The 20,823-nt window shown below is 30.5% G+C and overlaps 1 protein-coding gene across 1 annotated transcript; it reads right to left on the bottom strand.

Moving 5' to 3' along the window:
- Positions 1 to 9,846: 9,846 nt before the first annotated feature.
- Positions 9,847 to 12,116, bottom strand: LOC114300743 (uncharacterized). The gene is made up of 2 exons (XM_082889905.1): positions 11,033 to 12,116; positions 9,847 to 10,892 (listed from the first exon to the last, which is right to left on the bottom strand). Exons 1-2 carry the CDS (start codon positions 12,114 to 12,116, stop codon positions 9,847 to 9,849), a joined length of 2,130 nt encoding a protein of 709 aa, XP_082746031.1.
- Between the last annotated feature and the right edge of the window lie 8,707 nt (positions 12,117 to 20,823).

Raw genomic sequence — 20,823 nt, 5'->3', positions numbered from 1 at the left:
ACTTTGATAGTCATATAGTATAAAAATATTTTATTATGTATAATTCACACATCTTATATAAATCCAAACTCTAATATAATAAAATACCTTTTATATTATGTGATAATGTAATATTTTTTTATCTAATTTTGAATAAAAGTTAATTTAAGAATAAATTTTTAAAAAAAAAAACTTGACACATGTAACTCTAAAATAGAAAAAAAAATTAAAGGCCAAAGTAAAAATATGATAAAACATAAAAAAAAAACAAAAATATAATTTACTTTACAAAATAATGAATCTTATCATCTCTACCAATTACAACACTGGTGAGGATCACTCATACAAAAATTGAGAACTGGGCTTGTTTTGAAAAATATAAAACCTTATTTTTTTTAATTTTTGATTTATTTTTACAAAATATATATAAAAAAATAAAGAGGTAATGTAAAAAAAAAAATTAAAAAGTTTTAAAAAAAAATGACTTAACCGTGGTTGCCCAAGCAAGCCTTATTACTCTTCCACTCGCTTCCGTACTTGTAGTGCGACCCACTCGCTCTCAACGCCGAACACGTGCTCACGTTATCAGTCTTGGTTAAATTATAACTAACCCGTGCTACGCGCGGAATAATTATACATATTTATATTTATTTTAGATTTTTTTTAATATATAAATTATATTTTTTAAGATTTTTTATAAAAATAATTTAATAATTTTATCACTAATCATAGTATATGGAAAAAATTAAAAAGTATACTGCAGTAACTGTAGACGGATTGTATCTATAATTATTTGTATGAGGGGATTTTAAATGATGATCAAAAATTTTGACCAAATCAATAATGCAGGCATGTGGAAAGACATGTGAATTGAAAAAAATTAATAAATGCTAATCAGGAAATTTTGACCAAATCAATAAATCCTGAATTTTTTTTTTTTAATAAGAAATTTAGAAAATTCAGATTAGGATATTGAAACTCCCCCAGGCCTTAAGGTTAAAAATTCCATTTTGCTTAATATATAGTACTAGCATGTCACCCGTGCTATGCACGGATTGTGTTTACAATTATCTATATATGTGAATTGTGATTTTTAAATATTTTTTTTTTTTAAATGTCTTCTTTTTTTCCTTTTTTATATTATATTAAAGTTTAATATTTTGATAATAATCTTATGGGTTGGACTTTTCAAAAAATTAAATGTCTTTTTTTTTAATTATATTATATTAATATTTAATATTTTGATAATAATCATATGTGTTGGACTTTTTAAAAAAAAAATTATGCTTGTTCTTAATGCGTTAAAGTGTTATTATGAGGGATAATAATCATATGTGTTGGGACTTTTCAAGGAATTCATGTGTTGGATTTCAAAAAAAAAAAATTTATGCTTGTTCTTAATGCATTAAAGTGTTATTATGAGAGTAAGACTTGGGAGTTGGGAGAAGTTAATAAATGCTAAGATTTTTTTTTTAAATCCAAAAATCAAGAAATTTAGATTAGGAGATTGGAGCTCCCACAAGACTTGGGGTTAAAAACCTTTTTTTACTTAATATATAGCATAGATAGATAGATAGATATTTTCAAATGCCCTCGGTTTAAATTTGACAAATAATAAATATTTTTTTATTAAAAAAATTTATTTAACATAATTAATTAAAAAATAAAATTCTTAATTGCTCTCTTATATAATAATAAAATTATTTGAATTATTAATTAAAATAAATTTCTAACATCATTAAAATTATTAATTAATTTAATGATTTATTAATAAAATAAATAATTTATTGTGAAATTATAAACTTCAAAAAATGAGATGTAATTTTCAAACCACATCAAACAAATCATGTTTTAAAAAAGTCTTAGAGATGTATTTATAATTTATCTTTTTTATTCAAATTTTATTTTAGTTCAGAATTTTAATTATGAATAATTACACCACAGTTGGTATTAGGGGAATATATATATATATTCATAAAAAAATTTACAATTTTAATTATTAATATTTATAAAAGTTCACACTAATTTTTAATTATTTTTTCAAAACTCCATTGATGAGGATAAGACTTGGGGGTTGAGAGAAGTTAATAAATGTTAAGTTTTTTTTTAAATAAAAAAAATCAAAAAATTTATATTGAAAGATTGGAGCTCCCACAAGGCTTGGGGGTTAAAAATCCCATTTTGCTTAATATATAGTATAGATTGTAAATATATTAAGGAAAATGGGGTTTCTAAACCCCAAGCCTTATGGGAGCTCCAATCTCTCAATCTTAATTTTCTAAATTTTTTATTTAAAAAAAAAAACTCAGCATTTATTGATTTGGTCAAAATCTCCTAATCAACATTTATTAACTTTTTCCAATCCACATGCCTGCATTTATTAATTGGGATTTTTGGTGAGAACCCCCTTCCATGAGGCCTATTTTGTCTCAAGCCCACGGATGAAAACAATGGCCCCAAAAGCCCTCAATTAAAAAAATAGCATGAATTGACCGAAATGTCCATCCATATATAAGGGTGGAAATATGAAACAATTACACCGTTTCTCTCCCTTCCCTCTGTTTCATCGATTGAAAACCCTCGTCTCCTCTGAATATCATCGTTTGAAATCCCTAGCAACGATTGTAACCCTTCTCTAAGTCTCATTACTCTGGCTCTCTGGAGCTACTTCGTTACAGTTTCGTCGATTGAAACCCTAGCAAGGTTACAGGTTCGTCGCTTGGTTCATCGCTTGGCATTACGCCTTACTCTCTCTCTTGGACACACATTTTACAGGTGATTTTTTCCTCTTTCTGCTAGGTTTTCCATATTATGAAGTCTACGTGGGTTTGTTTTCATATTGGGAGTGGTGTATGAGATTACGTTGGGTGAGTAGAATTTGGGATTTTTGGTTGGACTAAGGATCATCTGTTCTACAAATTTTATGATTATCTTAGAATACTTTATATTACTAAATCATGTGAGAATGTTAAGGTTTAAAAATTTTGAACAGAGTAAAATTTTACTTTAACTCTAGCCTTTCCTCATTACGTTTTGATTTTTGTAGTGTTTTGCTCCTGCAATTTCAATGCTTTGAAATTCACTTGCTTCATGAATTTTTCAGAGTAAAATTTTACTTACAACCAGAGTAAAATTTTACTTATAATGAGAGTAAAATTTTACTTGCAATCAGAGTAAAATTTTACTTTAAATCTAGCATTTGTTCATTACGCTTTGATTTATCATTTTGGGAGTGGTGTATGAGATTACGTTGGGTGAGTAGACTTTGGGATTTTTGGTTGGACTAAGGATCATCTGTTCTAAAAATTTTATCATTATCTTAGAATACTTTATATTACTAAATCATGTGAGAATGTTAAGGTTTAAAAATTTTGAACAGGGTAAAATTTTACTTTAACTCTAGCCTTTCCTCATTACATTTTGATTTTTGTAGTGTTTTGCTCCTGTAATTTCAATGCTTTGAAATTCACTTGCTTCATGAATTTTTCAGAATAAAATTTTACTTCCAACCAGAGTAAAATTTTACTTATAATGAGAGTAAAATTTTACTTCCAATCAGAGTAAAATTTTACTTTAAATCTAGCATTTGTTCATTACGCTTTGATTTATGTAGTGTTTTGGTCCTGCCATTTCAATGCTTTCAAATTCACTTACTTATAATGAGAGTAAAATTTTAATTATTACAGAGCAAAATTTTACTTTAACTCTAGCCTTTGCTCATTGCCCTTTGATTTCTGTAGTGTTTTGGTCCTGGCATTTCAATGCTTTCAAATTCACTTGCTTATAATGAGAGTATATTTTACTTATTACAGAGTAAAATTTTACTTTAACTCTAGCCTTTACTCATTACGCTTTGATTTCTGAAGTGTTTTGGTCCTGGCATTTCAATGCTTTCAAATTCACTTATTTATAATGAGAGTAGAATTTTACTTAATACAGAGTAAAATTTTAATTTAACGCTAGCCTTTGCTCATTACGCTTTTGATTTCTGTATTGTTTTGGTCCTGCAATTTCAATGCTTTCAAATTGACTTGCTTCATGAATTTTTCAGAGTAAAATTTTACTTCCAATCAGAGTAAAATTTTACATCCAATCAGAGTAAAAATTTTCTTTCAGTAAAAGTAAAGTTTTACTTTCATATTCACTTGTTTATAATGAGTAAAATTTTACTTATTACAGAGTAAAATTTTACTCTAACTTTAGCCTTTGCTCATTACGCTTTGATTTCTGTAGTGTTTTGGTCCTGCAATTTCAATGCTTTCAAATTCACTTGCTTCATAAATTTTTCAGAGTAAAATTTTACTTCCAATCAGAGTAAAATTTTACTTTCAATAAAATCAAAGTTTTACTTTCAGATTCACTTGTTTATAATGAGAGTAAAATTTTACTTTAACTCTAGCATTTGCTCATTACGCTTTGATTTCTGTAGTGTTTTGGTCCTGCAATTTCAATGCTTTCGAATGCACTTGCTTCATGAATTTTTCAGAGTAAAATTTTACTTCCAATCAGAGTAAAATTTTACTTTCAATAAAAGTAAAGTTTTACTGCCAAACAGAGTAAAATTTTACTGTCTCATTACAATGCTTGTGCATTTTGTTTAGTGTTTATTTGTTTTGTCACATTGTTGTTTATAGTAAAATGTTACACTGTTGATATAGGGAAACTTTTTAGTATTTGAAAATGGTTGTTAGAAGAAGCAAATGTGGTGATGATGATGATGATGATGATTTTGAAGTTCCACCAACGGTTATACAAAAGAAGAAAGTCCCTAAAAAAAAGAGCAAAAGTAGTGAAGAAAGTCCTTCAAAGTTGAATATTGTACATGGAGTACGGGAGAAGGAGAACTATATGAAACAATATAGGTCAAATATTGTTTCATTGATAAACATAATGCAAGACACGAGGTTCACTAAAAGACACATCACTGCCCTTGAGAGAACACCTTTTGGGATGTTGTTTAAATGTTTTTGGAAGAAAGATGATGTGGTGTTAAAGAAGTTCAAGAAAGTTGATGATAATGTCATGGATGTGATCAAATCTTATGACTTTCATGCAAAGGGATTTAAGCTTGGGGGAAAAACATGTGACATACGGGATAGTGATGTTACTTTGATTTTTGGGATAAAATCGGGAATGAAAAAAGTAGATGTGTCATATGGGAAGAAACAAGAATCACCTTTTGTGCAGAAAAGGTTTCGTAATATGTCAAGAATATCTGTAAAGAGTTTGCGAGAGGCATTAGGAGATGCGTTGGAAGGCACAACGAGAGTTGATGTTGAGGATGTTGCACGAATAATGTGTCTATTTGTTGTGGCGACTTTGCTATTACCAACAACTGGTCTAACAGTTGGATGGGCCTTTGTCGCCCTTGTAGAAGATTTGGAAATGATGAATTCGTATGCATGGTCGACTGCAGTTGCATCCACGTTGACGACGTCAATCCATTCTTCATTAGGAAGTCCTGAAAATGTCACTGGATGTGTACTTCTTCTTTTGGTAAGTAAATTGAACTACTTTAAATATTATGCAATGTATCTTTAGAGAATTAACTAATTTTGATTTTTTATTTTATAGTACTGGTTATACAAGCATACTACCCTCATTCAACCTCAAGGAAAAAATTTGTGTCCAAGGCTCCTTCGATGGGACTTATCAACATTGAGGAAAAAGCTAATGAAGAGGTCATTACAAACACTAAAGCCCGAAGAGGTATCATCTTTCCAAACTCAGCCTTACTGGTTCACTTTGTTTAAAATTATACGTACATAATTAAATCTTACTCTTGAACAGAGTAAAAGTTTACTTACAGTCAGAGTAAACTTTTACTTTGAAACATAGTAAAATTTTACTTACTCTTGAACTGAGTAAAATTTTACTTACAATCAGAGTAAACTTTTACTTTGAAACATAGTAAAATTTTACTTACTCTTAAACTGAGTAAAATTTTACTTACAATCAGAGTAAACTTTTACTTTGAAACAGAGTAAAATTTTACTTTTACTCTTGAAGAGAGTAAAAGTTTACTTTAAATCAGAGTAAAAGTTTACTTACAATCAGAGTAAACTTTTACTTGAAATCAGAGTAAACTTTTACTTGCAGTCAGAGTAAAATTTTACTTACAGTCAGAGTAAAATTTTACTTACTCTTGAACAGAGTAAATGTTTACTTTAAATCAGAATAAATGTTTACTTTAAATCAGAGTAAACTTTTACTTACCGTCAGAGTAAACTTTTACTTACTCTTGAACAGAGTAAATGTCTACTTAAAATTAGAGTAAAAGTTTACTTACAATCAGAGTAAACTTTTACTTTGAAACAGAGTAAAATTTTACTCTAGTGGTTAAAGTTTGCTTAATTACTGGCTTCTTTTCTTTTTCTATTTTTCAAATGCAGGTAAATCACAATGAACTGAAGACCATTTCCAGAGAAGAAATGGCCCTCATTTGCAATAATGATGAAGAAGATGCATTAGAAATAGAGGAAAATTTGGAGACTGAAGAAGATGCATTGGACATGGAGAAAAATTTGGAGACTAAAGAAGATGCATTGGACATAGAGGAAAATTTGGAGACTGAAGAAGATGAAGATGATGTAGCTGAAGCTTTAGGAGATGATCAACCTTTGAAGGACTTCATTGATCTTCAAAAGGAAAACAAAAGGCTGAAAAGTGAGAATATGGCGTTGGTTGAAGAACTGAAGAAAATGAGGGAAACAATGCAAAAAATAGAAGAGGATCAAGAGGCAAAAACAAAAGAAACGATGGAAAAGATGAGCAACACAGAGAAAGAAATGGAGAAACTGAGAAAGGAGATTGAAGTACTCGAATCTGAAAATAAACAGTTGGTTGAACAGATTGAAGAAAATGCAGTTCATGCGGCTACCCAAGGTTTTGCTTCTAAAGAAATGCCACATGCCGAAGGAGTAGAACAAGAGCAAAACATTGGGATTCAAAGTACATTGAAAGAATCACCTATAGTCGTAGAGCCATTGCAAACATCCATGGTCAGGAAAATCAAAATCAAGGCGAGGAAGAAAAAAGAGATGTTTGATTTTGAATGTGAGCCAAGAGAGGCAAAGAAAAAAAAGACCACAAAACAAGCAATTGAAGTGATGTCAAAAGAAGTGATTTGTGTTGACAACTTGTCTCTAAGCCAAGCAAAGCCAGTTGAAAGGGTTTTGTTTTCAGATAAGGCTGCAATATCCAAATTGCTTGATGAGAATGATAAGTGTCTACTGAACAAGATTTACAATTTGGAAACCACAGAGTAAGACCATTTTAAATTTGTCAAACAACAGATTTTTTTTGTTATCAAACTGCAACGTGTTAATCAACATTTTTTTTACCTTATGACTAGTGCAATCATATGGTCCGGCACAGGAAATGGAGTATATGTTACATTGCACGATGTGGATGCAATTCTGAGAGATGGTGATACTGCAAATAATGTAAGTGGCCATACAAGTTTCAATGACTAGTGTTCACTTTAATAACTAAAAATAGTTTATTTTATTAACATATATTTAATTGATTTTTGTTTTTGTAGGTCATTGACAGCTTCATAGAAATGCTTGAGATTGAGCAACAAGTCAAGAAGCCAGAAAAGAATAAATCATTCTTTTTCTCAAGCCTTTGTTGGGTAAGCCATCAATTTGTATTTAGTTTGAATTGATAAATTTTTACTATGGTTTAGTGTAACATTGTACTGTATTTTGGAGTTAATTTTTACTATTTGGTTTGCCAAAGATTGACAACTCATACAGTGTGTCACTAACACAACTTGAGACATGACACTCTTATATGATTAAATGTAGTCTTTAGTGAAATGGGATTATGGGGAGCTGAGAAATCATTTAATTGATAAAGTCCTTCAACAAGATTTGAGTGGATATAGATACCTTCATTTTTGCATGAATTCCAATGGGAACAAAAAGGAAGAAAAACCCTACCACTGGACACTTCTTGTATTTGACACTGAACTTGATGAGTGGAGACATTACAATTCTTTAAGGCCAAGAGACAACAGAGAAGATCCTTACCTAAAGGATGCAAAAAAGATTGTAAGTGCTTTGCATCATATTAACAGTATTTTTTGTTGTGTTTTATTCTTGAATTTAATTGTGACCAAACAATTATGCAATGATGTTAGATAATATATGTGGATAGCAAGTTGGCCAACAAAACGAAGAGAGGTAGAAGAAAGTTTGCAAACTTGGTTTCGGTGAAAGATAGTCCACAACAACGCCCAACATCGTAAGTATTTCACGCTACTATTACATGCTTGAATTGGTAGTTTTCAAATTTGACTAAATCTAACAAGATATTGATTTTTATTTAACAGTGTTGATTGTGGAATTATTGTATGTTATATCATGCGCCAAATCATAAAAGATGAGCCTATTACAAATTCTATGGAAGAGGATGAAATTAACAATTTCCGAGCGTCAATAGTGCATCAATTTTTGAATAATTATCCAAAAGCATAGACTGAGGAACAGTTCAACCTCAAACAAAAAATGAGCAAGAGCTAAGACCTCAAGGATGACAATCTGGACAAGTTCTGGGGAACTACTGTGAATGATTTTTGTAATTTCGGTTTTTGTAAATGAAAGAACGGTGAAAAAGTAATTATAAGTGAAAGAATACTAAAAGAGTATTAGATAGTTGATGCTATGTCAATTGTTCTAGTAAATTTTACTGTAGTTTGGTGATTATTATACAAGGATATTTTGTTTTGACTGGGAATGAATGTTGTTATGGATAGAATACAATGATACAGGTAGAGGCTTAAATTTTTTTTCACTGAATGTTGCTATGAATGTTGGAATGAATGTTGCTATGAATTTTGTTTTGACTGGGAATGTAAGTGAAATGAATGTTGCTATGAATGTTGTTTTGAGTGGGAATGAATGTTGATGATATATGTAGTTGTGCTGTTAGATTTTTTTTGCACAAAGATTGCATGATGATCATCAGGGGAGTTTGTGTGTTGTGGATTTTGGTGCAAGTTGGAAATATTTTTCTAAGGGGACTAACATATTTTCGGAAATAAAGCAAAATTTTACTTTCAAATGAAGCAAAATTTTACTCTGAAATGAAGTAAACTTTTACTCTACATAAAAGTAAAATTTTACTTTATATTTTGAAAGACTCTGTATCTAAAAGTAAAATTTTACTCTGCATAAAAGTAAAATTTTACTCTGAAATAAGAGTAAAATGTTACTAGAAGAATCTGAAAGTAAAATTTTACTCTGCATAAAAGTAAAATTTTACTCTAAAATAAGAATAAAATGTACACTCTGAATCTAGGAGCAAAATGTTATAGCCGGAATAAGTAAAATTTTACTCTGTATAAAAGTAAAATTTTACTCCGTACAAAAATAAAATTTTACTCTAAAAGGCGAGTAATATTTGGACACTAAATCTAAAAGTAAAATTTTACTCTGTATAAAAGTAAAATTTTACTCTGTATGAAAGTAAAATTTTACTCTGAAGGGCGAGTAAAATTTGGACTCATCTAAAAGCAAAATGTTACTCTGCACTAAAGTAAAATTTTACCCTCCATACAAGTAAAATTTTACTTTGAAATAACGTAAAATTTTAATATAAAAGTAACATTTTACTCTGAACATGGTAAAATTTTACTGTGAAACCACAAGCTCCTCACACCCATAGACAACCATTCAACGACAAAACAAATCAGAAACTAGAACAGACAACCATTCAAGAACATAGTAAAAATGTCTTTTATTGCAATGTCTCCTGACAAATCTAGTCTAAAAGACTATACTATTATTGCTATGGACTACTTATTGCAGAAGAACTGCATTATTTTCATACTTCTATTATAAAACAAATCAATAATGTCTTTCACGGCAATGCCTCCTTGCAAGTCTTCCTATTATGACCGTACTTCTCGCATCTACCACACTGTACTCGTCTTAGCTTCTCACCCCTAGATGGGATCCTATTCTTCCTTGGCCTACCAGGTGGCTTCTTACAAATTGGAGGAAGGACAGCAAGATCATCCATAGCTACAAGAGGTTTCTCAACAGTGGGTATTGGATAAATGGACTCAGCATAGCAATCTTTGAACTTGCTAGTGTAATAAAATGGTTCCACATGTGCATACAAATCACCTCCGCTCTTTTGGATAGCAGTCGCCGCGTGAGCACAAAGAAATCCATTCAATTGCCATTGGTAACATGAGCAAGTTCTATTCAAGAGGTCAACGCTAACCAATGGCCGGGATTGAACTTCAAAAACGTGATCACTTGAACGACTAACCAGCCAAGTTCTTCCACTTTTAAGAGCATTTACTAATGTTGAATCCATCTCCGGACAAAGAAAAGTATTCCATTTCTTAGCTTGTTCTCTCCTTCTCGACATCAAATCCATGATCTTCAACCTAATTGAATCAATCATCTTTGTAGTGGGCAAATGGTGAGCTTGACGGATCCATGAATTGAAAGACTCTGCCACATTCGAGTGCATTTCACCGTATTTTTGTCCTTTAAAATATGCATTACTCCACTTGTCATAGGGAAAATTGGATAGAAACCCACAAACGATCCCTTTTCCCTCATCTTGTAATTCTTTCAAGCACTGATTAAAACATCCCACTGTCGGAGCGTAAGCACACAAAGAAAACAAAAAAACTATTCTACTCCTGAAAGTATTGCTGAAACTTGGACCAGAGAACCTATCCCTCAAATTGGCCTTCAAGTGTTGGAGACAAAAATAGTAGTAAGCAGTAGGTAAAACCTTGGGTAAAGCCTCCAAAAGTCCAGCGTTCCGATCAGATATGAAGGTAATTGGTCTTTCATCCAACAATATATTCGACAAATGCATAAAAAACCATTCCCAACTGTCTGTAGTCTCTGTATCGACAATTGCCATTGCAAGCGGGAAAAAACCTGAAAAATAACATTTTACAATTAGTAAGTATCTTAAACGAAAAGGACAAATAAAGTAGATTTTTACTCTGAATAACAATAACATGTTAATTTGAGAATAAGTAACTTGTTACTTTGGAATAAACTATAGTAATATCTACCTTGATCCCCATCCTTCGCTGTAGCTGTTAACAAGGTGCCCTTATATTTCCCCTTCAGAAAAGTTCCATCGATAAACAATAGAGGACGACAATGCCTAAACCCTTGAATGGAAGCATTAAATGCAACAAAAAACCTCTTGAACCGTCCACTTTGATGGTTATAGTCAAGATGCAAATAGCTACCAGGATTTGTGCTCATCACAATATCCATATACCATCGAATCTCATCATAAGACATAGAGAAATCTCCAAAAGTAGTAGTCCTAGCTTTCTCAACTCCCAACCAAGCGTGATTGTACGTAATGGTGAGCCCGTATTGATCTGTAAATTGATGCACAACATCAATTGGACGAGTTTGGGGATTCCCACGAACTTCATTAACAATCAAACTTGCAACCAAATTTGAACTCATCTTTGAGTTTTTAGAAGTACGAACTGCAGCTCCACAAGTATACTCATCATGTAGAGTCCTAATGTAGAAAAAATTATTAGCACTTTCCAGAGATGCATGTACTCGCCATAAACAAGCTTTCGACTCCCGCATTGAACACACAGCAGTGACCCGACACTTCTCATTCTTCACATACACAAACTCAAATCCTATCTCAATGGTATATTTACATAATGCAGTCCGAAAATCCTTTGCACCTCTAATAAATCTTTGACCTACATGAGTAATTCCATTCACCCATTCACAAGACAACAAAGTCCTTTCTTCATGTTGACAAAACATAGGGAGTAAATCCATTTCATCATCAGTAATGTTGGATCCAGTAGCGTCCCCTGATTCTCCAACTCCATGTTTTTCATTTGAAATGCCCATTTCAGTAATAGTCACATCAACCGGGTCAACACCAAGGGGATAAACAAGCGACAACATATTCTGAAAATCAGAATCATCATCAATCATGCATTGCGAATGTCCAGGCAAACAGTACGATAACAGTATGCAACCATTATTGTCAAACTTCTTCAATTTACAACTTAAGAAATCAGTTAAATCCTTCAACGTGCAGTTTGACACAACCTTGAACACAATGGTACAATCACCATACTTGCATAACAACATAAGAGGTGGAACCATTTTACAAATCTGCAATCAATTAACAGTAAAATTTTACTCTGCATAAAAGTAAAATTTTACTCTGATATAGGAATAAAATGTTACAAAAGGAATCTAAAAGTAAAATTTTATTCTACAAAAAACGTAAAATTTTACTCTGCATAAGAGTAAAATTTTACTCTGAATCTAAGAGTAAAATTTTACTCTGAATGTTGCGGCCTGAATTTGAAAGTAAAATTTTACTCTCTATAAAAGTAAAATTTTACTCTGTATAAAAGTAAAATTTTACTCTCATTGTAAACAGAGCAATCGAATCAGAGTAAAATTTTACTCTGATATAGGAGTAAAATGTTACAAAAGGAATCTAAAAGTAAAATTTTATTCTGCAAAAAAGTCAAATTTTACTCTGCATAAGAGTAAAATTTTACTCTGAATTTAAGAGTAAAAATGTTGCGGCCTGAATTTGAAAGTAAAATTTTACTCTCTATAAAAGTAAAATTTTACTCTCATTGTAAACAGAACAATCAAACAGAGTAAAATTTTACTCTGATATAGGAGTAAAATGTTACAAAAGGAATCTAACAGTACATAAAAGTAAAACTTTACTCTGCATAAGAGTAAAATTTTACTCTAAATTTAAGAGTAAAAATGTTTGTGGCCTAAATTTGAAAGTAAAATTTTACTCTGTATAAATGTAAAATTTTACTCTCATTGTAAACAGAGCAATCAAGCAGAGTAAAATTTTACTCTGATGTAGGAGTAAAATGTTACAAAAGGAATCTAAAAGTACATAAAAGTAAAATTTTACTCTGCATAAGAGTAAAATTTTACTCTGAATTTAAGAGTAAAAATGTTGCGGCCTGAATTTGAAAGTAAAATTTTACTCTACATAAAAGTAAAATTTTACTCTCATTGTAAACAGAGGATTCGGACCAGAGTAAAATTTTACTCTGATTCTCTGAAACAAAAGGCACAGCAATAGAACCAGAGTAAAATTTTACTCTGATTCTGTCAAACGAAATCAGATCAAACACAACAAAAATAAATCAAACAAACAAAAATAAAAAAAATTCATTACAAATCAACATACCTAATTGAGAAGAAAAACCTCTACAACTCGTTCAACAATCATAAATCTCAATGAAACTTTCGTTTAATTGAGAATGTTGATCATCGGCCACCAAGTAAGAGATGTTCGGCTGCGAGATCGTCTATTGTTGAACAAGTGAGAGATGTTCGGCTGCGAGATCTTCAGATCTGAAAATCGTCTTCATCGATTTTGTGAAGTATGATCGATTTGGAGCTCAGATTTCAAATTTTTACGTATGATACTATATAAGGGCAATATTGTGATAAAAAAAATTAGAAATTATAAAATGTCCTTATTAAGTTAAGCATTTCTTACTTAGGGACTTTTTGAAAGAAAATTAATTGGGTTATCCTTTACCCTAATAAAAAGGCCCAAAAGGGGGGTTCCACCAAAAATCCCTTATGAATTTGGACAAAATCCCTCATTAGCATTTAAAATCTTCTCATACAAATAATTATAGATACAGCCCGTGCATAGTTACTGCAGTAGCCTTTTTAATTTCTCCTGTACACTATGATTAGTGATAAGATTGTTAAATTATTTTTATAAAAAATCTTAAAAAACATAATTTATATATTGGTTTTTAATCCCAAGTATTGTGGGAGCTCCAATCTCCCAATCTAAATTTCTTAATTTTTTAATTTTTTTTTTTAAAAAACTTAACATTTATTAATTTCTCTCAACCTCAAGTCTTACCCTCATAATAACACTTTAATGCATTAAGAGCAAACATAAAAAAAAAAATTCTTGAAAAGTCCAACGCATATGATTATTATCAAAATATTAAACTTTAGTATAATACAATAAAAAAAAAGAAGACAATTAATTCCTTGAAAAGTCCAACACATATGATTATTATCAAAATATTAAACTTTAATATTATATAAAAAAAGGAAAAAAAAGAAGACATTTAAAAAAAAACATTTAAAAATCGCAATTTACATATATAGATAATTGTAAATATATTAAGAAAAATGGGGTTTCTAAACCCCAAGCCTTGTAGGAGCTCCAATCTCTCAATCTTAATTTTCTAAATTTTTTATTTAAATAAAAAAACTCAGCATTTATTGACTTGGTCAAAATTCCCTGATTAACATTTATTAATTTTTTCCAATCCACATGCCTGCATTTATTGATTTGGTCATAATCTCTGATTAGCATTTAAAATCCCCTCATGCAAATAATTATAGATACAGCCCGTGCATAGTTACTGCAATAGCTTTTTTAATTTCTCCTGTACACTATGATTAGTGATAAGATTGTTAAATTATTTTTATAAAAAATCTTTAAAAAAATAATTTATATATTAAAAAAAATTAAAATAAATATAAATACCTATAATTATCCCGTGCATAGCACGAGTGATAGGCTAGAATTTAGTGTGAACTTTTAAGGAATTATTTTGATAATAATCATATGTGTTGGACTTTTTAAGGAATTAAATGTCTTTTTTTTTATTATATTATATTAAAGTTTAATATTTTGATAATAATCATATGTATTGGACTTTTCAAGAAATTTTTTTTATATTTATTCCTAATGCATTAAAGTGTTATTATGAGGGATAATAATCATGTGTGTTGAGATTTTTCAAGGAATTCATATGTGCAATTTATATTAGTGTGTTCTTCTAATTCCCCATACTTAGTATTTAAATGAAAAATGATAATACAAGATACACTCGCTTGAATATGTTTAGGAGGTATTATTAAAAAATTTCATACAATTTGAAGTAGTTAGTCTATTAGTAATAAAATTCTCTTTATCTATTGGAAAAGATTAAAAAAAAAAAAATTGAAATCAATATACTATTCCATTTGGATTTATCAAAACACCCATTTCAATAATAATAATAATAATTAATGACTAATTGGTTTACACTTACACATTCTTATATAAGAGATTAGTACATCAATTATTGTCAAAGACTATTGAGTTGTTAATTTTTTTCACTTTGAGTATGAGCTAAGGTTGAATTGTGCCCATTTGGGAACCTATTATTTAAATAATTTTATTATTTTTTTAATTTATTGTGAAGTGAAAAAATTTAATGTGCTTAAGAATAATTTTTTAGTTGAATAAATAGTTATAAAAAATAATTAATTGATATATATAATACAATCTTTTATTAATGAGGTTTAATTTTTTACCATTTTGTATTTTTTCCCTCCAAACTATGCCTTATTTATATATTGATTATATATTGAATAATGTTATATGTATTAATTAATGCGACCCCGCTACGTAGCTTGAACGTAGAAAGCTCGAATGGCTCGAATTTTTTTTTTTTATTCCTTTTCCTTCTTTCTTCTTTCTTCTTCTACACAGCCACACAATTTTTTTCTCTCCAAAATCACCACCATTGTTGTCGGACACATCGTCCTCTGCAACACAAATCAACAACACCACATGGGTTTGATTCTCCCATCTGTGAAGAACATTTGTCACTCTCTCACTAAGTGGGGTTTGGAGAGAGAAATCAATGTCTTACCCTCTTTCTCTTCCAACTGTTTGAACCCATCCTCTGCTACCTACAGAGACGATTTGCTGAAAATTTTATCAAAGAAGCACAGTTTCAGGCTTTCACCAGCAATGATGGGAGAATTTTCTTTTTTTTCCTTTCAGATTATCAACATTATCATCATCATCGAGATTTTTTTTTTTCCCCTTCAGATCCAGATCCAAATCAACTAGAAAAAAAGAAAAAGAAAAAAAGAAGAAGAAGTAGAGAAAGAAGAAGAACGAAGAAAAAATAAGAAGAAGAAAAAAGAGAAGAAAAAAAAAAGAAAGAAGAGAAATTCGAACCTCCAATTCAAATCTCAAATTTTTGTAACTCACTGGAAGTTTCAAAAAGAAGAAAATCGAACCACCTACCCAAAACAGAAATCCTTTCTGTAACTCACTGAAAGTTTCAAACCTCCAATTCAAACCTCCAATTTTTTATTTTTTTTTTGGGTAGGAGTAATGATTTTTCTCTCTTTTCTCTGGAAATTTCAAACCTCTCATGGGCTCACTCCATCATCATCATCATCATCAACAACCAACACAGAGGCTTCACCGCCATCACCATCAAGCAATATTCCTTCTCTTCAACACTGTCGATCTTCTCTCTCGCCTCTTCTCTCTCGCCTCTTCTCTCTTCCTTTCCTCTTCTCTTCTCTCATCTCCTCTCTCTCTCTTTCTCTCTCTCCTCTTCTCTTCCCTCTGTATTCGAAAGCCAGAAAAGAGAAAAAAAAAAAAAAAACCAAAACGACGTTGTTTTGAATATTTGAGCCACTTTCGGGCCAAATATTTCGAGCTACGAAGCTTTTTCCTAATTAATGTACTAACTAGTATACTAACAAATGATACGGTATAATTTTAAAAGTTTTGGATATTTGTAATTTTTATAATAGGTGGGGGCAGTAATAATGACATAACATTAATTAATATACTAATATATACATTGCGGTGGTGCTACATGCACCAATTAGTTTACTAATTAGTGTACCAACACTAGTTATGACATTGTTATTAACCCCACTCATTAATTACATTACAAATACTAAAAATCTCTTAAATTATACCATATTATCAATTAGTATATTTATTAGTACACTGATTGATACATATAACATTATTTTATATATTAATTAGTGTATGTAACACCACCGTTATTTGTTAAAATATCATATTAGCACGGAGGTGATTTCTAGCGTTGTTTGTATGTGATTTTGAGCACAAACCAAATTAATAAGGGATCTTTAACTTTTGGATAAATTACACTTACACCCCTTAAGGTTTGGGTTTAATACATATCATGCTTTGAAGTTTGGGAAATTACACTAACTTCTCTTTTATGGTAATTATTTAGACGGAATGAAGATATCGAATTCATACAATTTCTCTTTTTTTGCTTTGTTTTGCTTTGTTTTACTTTCTTTTTTTTTTTCCTTTCCTTTACTTTTTTTTTTAATGTTATTTCCTCTATTTTTCTGCTAAGAATTGTTACTTTTTATATAAAGAGGTGGTTTTTGAGATGAAACTATTAAGCACAGCGATGAAAATATAATTTTCAAAATGTCAGGAGTAGGTAGTAATTGAATCAAACTTAGGCCAAGTTTGGTAACCCAAAAATAATCCATTTTTTTATCTTTTTTTCATCAGATTACCTCTCTACTTTTCTGCACATCTTTTCGTAAAAAGATAAAAAGTACACTTATTTAGATCATTCTAAACAACCCCTTATTGTTTGGGATGATCTAAATAAGTGCACTTTTTAATTTTTTATGAAAAAATATAAAATATGGGTTGAGTTTGAAGTGATGTGATAAAAAAATAATATAATTTAAATGAGATGATGTGATTTAAATAAGATAATAACTTTTTAATTTTTTTTAATTTTTTATATTATGTCAAATTAGGTCATAATGGTGTCAATGTAATTCACCCTTAACTTTTTAATGGAGTTTGTGCAAACGTAAGTGCCTACTTCAGCTTGCTACGTCATGGCATTTATATTTATTGGAATGCACGTGACTTTTTATGTGGACAACTTGAAGTTTTCTCATTTCCTCTTTATCATAATTTCAATTGACATTGGCATTAACTAAGCAAATGGATTATCTATACTATTATGAATAATGTTATATATATTAATTAATATATTAATTAATGATATAATATAATTTTAAAAAAAAATTAATATTTATAATTTGTATAATAAATAGGATCAATAATAATGTCATAATTAGTGTTAATACACTAGTTAGTATACTAATTGATGCATGTTGTACTACCATAGTGTTATATATATGAGCACATGACTTGGTATTTAATAATATGGTAGTTTCTCCTTTTGTCACGTGACAAATTTTTCTATTCTAAAATAAAAAAATATTATTCGAAGGCATGAGTAAAATTTAAATCCAAAATCTTGAATTTTATTAAGAACATTCTTACCATTTAGACAACATACATATTGTGAGGGTAATTTGTATGGAAAATTGGGTCGAGCTGGGTAAATGGGCCGTTTCGGGCCGCAATACGAAGGGCTGAGTAAAAGGGCCATAGAATTAGACCGGCCTAGGGGAATCTTGAAGTTGCACCGGTCTTGAGGTAAGCTTGATCGTCGCACAAAGTTAACTCGGTCATAATCTTGCATAGGTATCTCAGTTACCATAGGCGTGGATAGCTCGACCGCATTATTTGGAACCAAAGCATGACGAAGAGAAAGCAAACCTCACTCTTAATTTAGCTCGGTCTCGATAAGGAAACCGAGGTACAAACTGCGAAGTAAAAGACCAGGCTAGTTGAATCTCGGCCATGCGGTTGCTAGCATAGCATGGTCATTTTACTTCGGTCGTGGTAGCCCGGCCATAGAAGAACCATCTCACTTGGTTTAAGCAGTGAGGGGGGTGTTGGAGAATAAGGATTATCCTTCAGGAGGTTAAATCCTAGGAGGACTCTGTATGGAGAAGTAAAAGTCCTACTAGGATTGTGCCACACGGAACCTATAAAAGCTCACGACATCACCTTTGGAGAGGTAACACACAGCTTTGTTTTTTGAATACACAGAACTTTTGTCTATTTGTCCAGCTTACTGACTTAGGTATCGGAGAGGTTTCCGGCACACATCCGCCGGCTAGCTCACGTTTGTGTTTTCAAGTGATAAAGCGATGACGTACAGAGGAGCACAGACTTGATCAACAGGATTATACGATAAGGTTTATTTCTTTCCCGTACACATATTATAATATTAATTTTATTATTATTTATTTTTATACTTATTTATCTAAATTGCACACACATTACATGTACCACGCACTAGTAAAATTCAACCCCTACAAGAAATTGTATGAAAGTATGTTGGGTCGGGTTTTAAGAGATCCATTTTACCCTATACTATGGAAAAATGTAAATATAAGATAAATTTAAGTTAGAGGCATAAAATCCTGACTCTTGCTTCCATACTTCCTGCCTACCACTTTCCTAGCTTTATCATTGGAATGGGTAAGCACTTGATGTTCCTTTTGGCAAAAAAATCTTTGCTTGGACTGCCCAAATCGGATTCGAAACTCCATCACACCCTTTGCGGCTTTCACCCCAGCATATTTGATGTTGTAGGTAGGAAATCCTTTCTCCATCATCTTTGAATTTAGATTGAGCTATATAGGCTATGTGAGCCAAGTAATTTTTAAAGACAAACGGAAAACAAGACATTAGGAGTCATTCATTATAAAGTCCAAATCCAACCAAGCCGAATAGGCTTGATGAACACCAGCACCGTCGCTAACCAATGAGAATGTCGACTAAGGGTTATCGATGGAAACAGAAGATACTTATGCTGAAAAGATAAAGTGGGTCTATAAGATGTGTCTTTCTGAAGGTGTAGTAGAAAACTGGGTCTTGACATTCATACAATGATGAAAGATAGGAAGTATAGGAGAAATATATATACCAAATAGCTGTATAAGGAAGTAAAAATGAAGAAAGAATGTATGTACTATAAATCTACTAAACTCTCATTCTCTCTAAAGAACAAGATTATCACCCTTCCTCATCTACCCATCGGAGTACTATTTCTGGCACTCCTAATCGGAGTGTTTCCTATTTTAGGTACCGGAGCGAGGATTAAGCAAATGACTATTTGGATTAAAGGAATATTGTAAAATCATACCTCACATGGGCAATTTCAATATATCAACGTCAGAAGTAAAAAAACTCTTGTCAGAGAGACAAACAAATAAAAAAAACTATGGCGCTGTTTGGGAACCTAAGGTACAGGCTATTATAGCCTCAATTCAAATTTCAGCCAAAAAGCGTGAACAGTGCATGCGTGGTACAGCTAGGATAGAAACGGGGGGTGGAATTACCATTTTGCCTTTTGACTATTTCAAAGGGTATGGGCTATACACATAGCTGAAAAATTCAATAATTTTTTTTGGTAATTTATTCAATTTCTGAGAAATTCAATAATTTTATAAGCTGAATTTTTTTTTATTTGTAGAAAAACATAGAAATTCATATTTAATTCTTAACAGATTTTGACAAAATGTTTTCATTTTTTTGTAAACATCAACCAAAGAAAAGAGTTCGCGGTCAAGGCAAAAATATATTTCAATTTAATTTTTATTATTTATAATAATAAGACCGTACACATTATAGTTGGAACAAAATTACTTGGAAAAAAAATGCAAACAAAATAGTTACAGGGAAAAAAATATTTTTATTTGGGGAAAAGTTGTTACTTGAAAAAACAAATATTGAAAACCAAATAGTTGGAAAAGAAAAATAGTTCAAAACAGAAATTGAAAAAAAATTATTGGAAAAAAAAAATTCAAAAAAATGTAATTTACACAAAATTAATTTGGAAAAAAAGTAAATTCCGAATTTTTATTTGAAAAAGCAAATTAATTGACGACTAAATAATTGTTGAAAAATATGTATTTTTCAAAAAAAAAAATCATTATAAGTTGGCCATTTTTAATAAATTATAAATTTTAAAAGAATTATAAATTATATTAATGAGTCAGGTTTAATAAATGACTGAAGGTTTGTTCATATATGTAATTAATTGTGTATAAGTTTTACATATATATTTATTTTATCTGTACATGTTAAAAATTACAATTCAATTAAAATAAATGACAATTCTTT

Source organism: Camellia sinensis, chromosome 1 (assembly GCF_055761805.1).
Source record: "Camellia sinensis isolate YWXY chromosome 1, ASM5576180v1, whole genome shotgun sequence".
In the NCBI taxonomy this organism is placed as follows: domain Eukaryota; kingdom Viridiplantae; phylum Streptophyta; class Magnoliopsida; order Ericales; family Theaceae; genus Camellia; species Camellia sinensis.
The sequence above is the reverse complement of the archived record's forward strand: the minus strand, read 5'-3'. Positions and strand labels throughout refer to the sequence as shown.